This window comes from Conger conger, chromosome 9, assembly GCF_963514075.1.
Source record: "Conger conger chromosome 9, fConCon1.1, whole genome shotgun sequence".
Classification (NCBI taxonomy): domain Eukaryota; kingdom Metazoa; phylum Chordata; class Actinopteri; order Anguilliformes; family Congridae; genus Conger; species Conger conger.
The window spans coordinates 57,931,319-57,938,890 of NC_083768.1; the positions used below are offsets into that span (position 1 = coordinate 57,931,319).

General features: G+C 47.8%; 1 protein-coding gene across 3 annotated transcripts in view; it reads left to right on the forward strand.

Moving 5' to 3' along the window:
• daxx (death-domain associated protein) overlaps positions 1–7,572 on the forward strand; it is a 14,927-nt gene extending 7,355 nt beyond the window's left edge. For 2 of the 3 annotated variants that reach the window (XM_061253412.1, XM_061253409.1), the window contains exons 6-11: positions 485–716; positions 3,274–3,443; positions 3,857–4,151; positions 4,590–5,079; positions 6,309–6,441; positions 7,027–7,572. In XM_061253412.1, coding sequence (XP_061109396.1) covers positions 485–716; positions 3,274–3,443; positions 3,857–4,151; positions 4,590–5,079; positions 6,309–6,441; positions 7,027–7,086 — 1,380 coding nt within the window. In that variant the 3' untranslated portion in view covers positions 7,087–7,572. The remainder of the gene's footprint in view (positions 1–484; positions 717–3,273; positions 3,444–3,856; positions 4,152–4,589; positions 5,080–6,308; positions 6,442–7,026) is intronic. The other variant, XM_061253410.1, reaches the window with a different exon arrangement.

Below are 7,572 nucleotides of genomic sequence, written 5' to 3' on the forward strand. Positions count from 1 at the left end.
AACTTAATGATGCAACCATATTCTGTTAATAAATAACAATTGAGAGGAATCTTAAATCGCTACAAAGTTATAGCGATACAGGCACTAATTTGCCACAAAGTGTAACCGATTCCCTCACTGACTCACCGATTCCCTTCCAGACTGACTCACCGATTCCCTTACCGACTCACCAGTTCTCTTACCGACTCACCAGTTCTCTTACCGACTCACCGATTCCCTTACTGACTCACCGACTCACCGATTCCCTTACCGACCGACTCACCGATTCCCTTACCGACTCACCAGTTCTCTTGCCGACTCATCGATTCCCTTACTGACTCGCCGACTCACCGATTCCCTTACCGACTGACTCACCGATTCCCTTACCGACTGACTCAACCGGTGTGGGCGTCCAAGCTGTGGCTCGGGAGAAGGTTTCAGATCTCAGCGGCCAGTCCCGTTGTGATCAGACTCCCTCTCCCTCCCCGTGCCGTCCTCCAATCAGATCGAGCGCTTCATTAACGGGCCCGAGGCCCAGCTGAACCCCCCGGACTACTCGGACATCCTGCGGGCGGTGCGGCGGGCCAACGAGCGCTACGCCCTGTCCCTGTCCCGCAGGCAGCTCACCCAGATCGCCCAGGACGCCTTCCGCGAGACCGGCAACCGGCTGCAGGAGCGCCGACACCTGGACATGGTGTTCAACTTCGGCTCGCACCTCACCGACCTCTACAAACCAGGTCAGGTCATATCCATATCCATATCCATATCCATATCCATATCCATATCCATATCCATACAGAGCACCTCACCGACCTCTACAAACCAGGTCAGGTCATATCCATATTCATATCCATATCCATATCCATATTCATATCCATATCCATATCCATATCCATATCCATATTCATATCCATATCCATATCCATATTCATATCCATACAGAACAACCCCCCCGACCTCTACAAACCAGGTCAGGTTATATCCATATCCATATTCATATTCATATTCATATCCATATCCATATCCATATTCATATCCATATCCATATTCATATCCATATCCATATTCATATCCATATCCATATCCATATCCATATCCATACAGAACAACCCCCCCGACCTCTACAAACCAGGTCAGGTCATATCCATATCCATATCCATATCCATATCCATATCCATATCCATATCCTATCCATATCCATATCCATATCCATATCCATATCCATATCCATATCCATATCCATATCCATATTCATATCCATATCCATATCCATATTCATATTCATATTCATATCCATATTCATATCCATATCCATATCCATATTCATATCCATATTCATATCCATATTCATATTCATATTCATATCCATACAGAACAACCCCCCCGACCTCTACAAACCAGGTCAGGTTATATCCATATCCATATCCATATTCATATTCATATCCATATCCATATCCATATCCATATTCATATCCATATTCATATTCATATCCATATCCATATTCATATTCATATCCATATCCATATCCATATCCATATCCATACAGAACAACCCCCCCGACCTCTACAAACCAGGTCAGGTTATATCCATATCCATATCCATATTCATATTCATATCCATATTCATATTCATACAGAACACCTCACCGACCTCTACAAACCAGGTCAGGTCATATCCATATCCATATCCACATCCATATCCACATCCACATCCATATTCATATTCATATCCATATTCATATCCATATTCATATTCATATCCATATTCATATCCACATCCACATCCACATCCACATCCACATCCACATCCACATCCATATCCATATCCATACAGAGCACCTCACCGACCTCTACAAACCAGGTCAGGTCATATCCATATCCATATCCACATCCATATCCATATCCATACAGAGCACCTCACCGACCTCTACAAAGCAGGTCAGGTCATATCCATATCCATATCCATATTCATATTCATATTCATATCCATATTCATATCCATATCCATATCCATATCCATATCCATACAGAACACCTCACCGACCTCTACAAAGCAGGTCAGGTCATATCCATATCCATATCCATATTCATATCCATATTTATATTCATATCCATATCCATATTCATACAGAGCACCTCACCGACCTCTACAAACCAGGTCAGGTCATATCCATATCCATATCCATATTCATATCCATATTCATATCCATATTCATATCCATATCCATACAGAACAACCCCCCCGACCTCTACAAACCAGGTCAGGTTATATCCATATTCATATTCATATTCATATCCATATTCATATTCATACAGAACACCTCACTGACCTCTACAAACCAGGTCAGGTCATATCCATATCCATATCCATATCCATACAGAGCACCTCACCGACCTCTACAAACCAGGTCAGATCATATCCATATCCATATCCATATCCATATCCATATTCATACAGAACAACCCCCCCAACCTCTACAAACCAGGTCAGATCATATCCATATTCATATCCATATTCATACAGAGCACCTCACCGACCTCTACAAACCAGGTCAGGTCATATCCATATTCATATCCATATCCATATTAATACAGAGCACCTCACAACCTCTACAAACCAGGTCAGATTATATTCATATTCATATTCATACAGAATACATAACTGACCTCTACAAACCAGGTCAGATTATATTCATATCCATATTCATATCCATATCCATATCCATATTAATACAGAACACATAACCGACCTCTACAAACCAGGTCAGATTATATTCATATTCATATTCATATTCATAAAGGAAATTCAGATGTTGTTGAACATTTTCATGTGATAACGCTGCACTCGAGCTGCCCTATCTCACACACTGTGGTGAGTTTCTCCTGTAAACATATATCAACACAGTAGTGATGATGATGGTGATGGTGATGATGATGGTGGTGGTGGTGATGATGTTGATGGTGTTGATGGTGATGGTGGTGATGATGATGATGATGATGATGATGTTGATGGTGGTGATAATGGTGATGATGATGATGATGATGATGATGATGATGATGATGATGATGGTGGTGGTGGTGTTGATGTTGATGGTGGTGGTGTTGATGGTGGTGATGATGATGATGATGATGTTGATGGTGGTGATGGTGATGGTGATGGTGGTGATGGTGATGATGATGGTGGTGATAATGGTGATGATGGTGATGATGATGGTGGTGGTGGTGATGATGTTGATGGTGTTGATGGTGATGATGATGATGATGATGAAGTGTCTCGGTCTGCCATGCTGCCAGCCGGCGACCCCGCCCTCACTGACTCCGCCCTGGCGCGCAAGCTGCGCTCCAATAGGGAGGTGGCCCTGAACAGCCTGGAGGAGGTCATCGGCAAGTATGCCCTGAAGCAGGACGACACTGAAGAGGAGGAGCGGAGGAAGAGGCTGGAGAGGGACAGGACCAAGAAGGAGGTAGAGAACAGGCTCTGGCCAAATGGGGAAAACTCTCCTCCCGTTGGCCGTGATTATCTGGTGTCCGATGTGCAGGGTATGAGAGTGTCCATATTCCTGGGGCCTATATTCATGAAGCTCTCATTCACATTCATTACTACGATGAGCACAATGTGAATATAAGTCATCATTACTGTGTCTCGTTTGCTCCATTATTTATGCTATGGTTCAGACCTGGGTCAGTTATGTAATTGTTTTGGATTCAAATGCTTTTCTGTGCATGATTGCTCTTGTCTGAAACAATTGAGTCGACCCTGTCCGGCTGTTTCTATTGGCTGAAGAGGCCCTGTCCAGCTGTATTTATTGGCTGCAGAGCTCCTGTCCGGCTGTTTCTATTGGCTGGTTGATTTTTAGTTTCCTCCACTTTTCCCGAGAAGGCGCTTGCTGCTCAGAAGGACGGGGAGATGAAGAAAAAGACTGAGGAGGAGGAGGAGGAGAAGGAGGAGAAGGATGAACAGGCGGAGAAGCAGGAGAAGGAGGAGCAGGAGGAGAAGCAGGAGAAGGAGGAGCAGGAGGAGAAGGAAGAAGACGACGAGGAGGATGAGGAGGAGGAGGAGGAAGAGGGTGGTGCAAGTGAGGAAGAAGATGAGGGAGACGAAGAGGATGAGGTGTCCTCAGATCCAGACATCGAGGAGGAACTACAGGCCAGCCAATTGCAAGAAGGAGCAGGTGAGGGAGGGGCGACAGGCCAGCCTATCACAAGAGCAAAGGGCTTCAGGGTAGCCAATCACAGGAATGAAGGGGAGAGAGGAGATGCAGGTCAGCCAATCATAAGAAGGAGCAGGTGAGGGAGGGGCTGCTGGCCAGCCAATCACAAGACGTAACAGAGGGGAGGGGTAGGAAGGAAGGGACTGATTACCTTTAAGCAACAAAAAGATCATTTTTATTGTTTATTTAGTTTTTTACATTACAAAATTATTTTGTTTCATTTTGTATGTTGTAGTTGGCACACAGGCTTAGAAGAAAAGTGCTTGGGCATCGATCTGCAGGAGTTTAAATTTTTACCAGGCCCCCTAGCTCCGCCCCCTGCCCTGACATTTCTATTGGTACTTTCATACCATTGGTTCGAAGGTGACTTGTGACCTTAACAGATGTGTGACTCTTCAGATGATGATGAAGAGGAGGAGGAGGAGGAGGAGGAGGATGACCCCGTGGAGTCGGGCCTGTCCTGCTCTGACGAGGAGGCGGATGAGAATGGCGAGGAGGGCAGCCAATCAGCGAGCAGCAGCCGAGCAGAGACCGCAACAGACAAGAAGGAAGGCCCAACCCCCTCATCCAGTCCCAGCCAATCAGGAGCCACGGCGTCACCAGACCCCGACCTGGTGGCGGGCGAACCCGTCTCCACCAATCACGTGGTGGCCGCCCAGCAAACCGCCAGCGAGGACGCACGCTCGACGACGCAGTCTCCGCCGCCTGATTGGTCCGACCGGGTGGCCCCGCCTCCCAACGGCAGTCTGGCCCCGCCCAGCCCTGTGGTCACGGAGGTCACGGACGTCACGGACGTCACGCAGGTCACGCCCAACTCCAAGAAGAGGAAGAGGGTGAACGTGGCCAGCACTGGGACCGCCGTCAACGGTCGCCACAAACACAGCGACAGGTGAGTAGGCCGAGTCTCACTGAGACGGACTGACTGACCAAGGAGTCGCATCAACACCTCCATCAGGGACAGGATCCCCTGTCTGTTATTTTCATTATTTAGTCAGTCAGTCAGACACTCACTCACTCACACACTCAGTCAGTCAGTCAGTCAGTCAGTCAGTCAGTCAGTCACTCACTCACTCACTCACTCACTCACTCACTCACTCACTCACTCACTCACTCACTCACTCACTCACTCACTCACTCACTCACTCACTCACTCACTCACTCAGTCAGTCAGTCAGTCACTCACTTACACACACACACTCAGTCAGTCAGTCAGACACTCACTCACTCACTTACACACTCACCCACACACTCAGTCAGTCAGTCAGTCAGACACTCACTCACTCACTTACACACTCACTCACACACTCAGTCAGTCAGTCAGTCAGTCAGTCGTTGTGAGTGTTGTTCACTTGTTTTTCTGCTCATTTCAGACGTTGAGTTCAAGTCTTTGCAGGTTTGGCTCTACAGCAGGGGTGCACAGCAAGGGCCGATCTGCTTCAGGATTTTGTGCCAACTTCAGTTCTTATTTATTTAATCAGCTTAATCATTTCTTGATCAGAAATTTGTATACGCAGCAGCTACAGCTGCAGATTGTACTGTGCCCAAGTGCAGGAGTGAACACACATAATTCATTGAGCTGTCAGAAAAATCCCGGCTCTCAGACCAGCCCCGCAGGACCGGAGCTGTGCCCCCCTGCTCTACAGTGTGGTTATGAAGCGTGATTTACGCTGCCTACAGTGTGGTTATGAAGCGTGATTTACGCTGCCTACAGTGTGGTTATGAAGCGTGATTTACGCTGCCTACAGTGTGGTTATGAAGCGTGATTTACGCTGCCTACAGTGTGGTTATGAAGCGTGATTTACGCTGCCTACAGTGTGGTTATGAAGCGTGATTTACGCTGCCTACAGTGTGGTTATGAAGCGTGATTCATGCTGCTCTACAGTGTGGTTATGAAGCGTGATTTACGCTGCCTACAGTGTGGTTATGAAGCGTGATTCATGCTGCCTACAGTGTGGTTATGAAGCGTGATTCATGCTGCCTACAGTGTGGTTATGAAGCGTGATTCATGCTGCCTACAGTGTGGTTATGAAGCGTGATTTACGCTGCCTACAGTGTGGTTATGAAGCGTGATTTACGCTGCCGTGCACAGTGTACAAGCCTCTCCCCCCCGCCCCCCAGTGACAGCGATATTCCCCTGGATATGGGCGTGGTCACCAGCAGCCCCCTGCAGGCCGACTCCACCCGAGCTGACTCCCCCCCTCAGGACCCTGTCAGCAGCTCTGAGTACACCCCACCCCCAAAGAAGAACAAGGTGTGTGTGTGTGTGTGTGTGAGAGAGAGAGTGTCTGTGTGTGTGTCTGTGTGTGTGAGAGAGAGTGTCTGTGTGTGTGTATGTGTATGTATGTGTGTGTGTGTGTCTGTGTGTGAGAGAGAGTGTGAGAGAGAGTGTCTGTGTGTGTGTGTGTGTCTGTGTGTGTGAGAGAAGAGTGTCTGTGTGTGTATTTGAGCATGTGTGTGTATGTGTGTGGGAGTGCGAGCGTGTGTGTGTGTGTGTGTCTGTGCGTGCGTGTGTGTGTGTGTGTGTGTGGGTATGTGTGTGCGAGTGTCTGTGTGTATGTGTGTGCCTGTGTGTGCGCCTGTGTGTGTCTGTGTGTGCCTGTGTGTGTATGTGTCTAAGTGTGTATGTATGTGTATGTGCCTACCTGTGCCTACCTGTGCCTACCTGTGCCTGCCTGTGCCTGCCTGTGCGTGCCTGTGCGTGCCTGTGTGTATGTGTGTAAGTGTGTATGTATGTGTATGTGCCTGCCTGTGCCTGCCTGTGTGTGTGTGTGTGTGTTGTGTAGCAGTCCAGCAGTGCAGTACTGATCACCCCCCCCCCCCCCCCCCCATCTCTCAGGTCAACGTGTCAACCCAGTGCGACCCGGATGAAGTGATCATCCTGTCAGACTCGGACTGACCCTTTGACCCAGGACGTGAACACTTGCTTCTCAAACACTGGGCCCACCCCCCCACCACCACTCTTCTCCAATCCGCTGTCACCTTGTGGGCGGGTCTAAGGCAGATGGGGTGGGCCATGGCCCTCCTCAGGACCCCATGTTGGGCGGTCTGAGCTGGACAGATCTCTTGTACATTTTAGCTGGATTTATGTCACATTGTGATATGAACTTTCTTATTTTATTATAATTTTTTTGATGTTTTAAATGAAATGTCATTTGGAGAAAAAGGGTATTGTAGGTTTTTTATTTTATTTTATTTTTTCTTAATACATGTTCCGAGAGGTCAGCTGGGGTAAAGCAGGGTCCTTTTTAATTTTCCTTCGGGCTTTGAGTAGACGGCTTCTTTCCTCGCCACCTGTCCTGGATTGGGGACCTGACGCACGGTGTGCAGAGGCTTTTGGCTGCCTGTGGATACCCCCCCCCCCCCCCCTCCTTGCCCTACATGT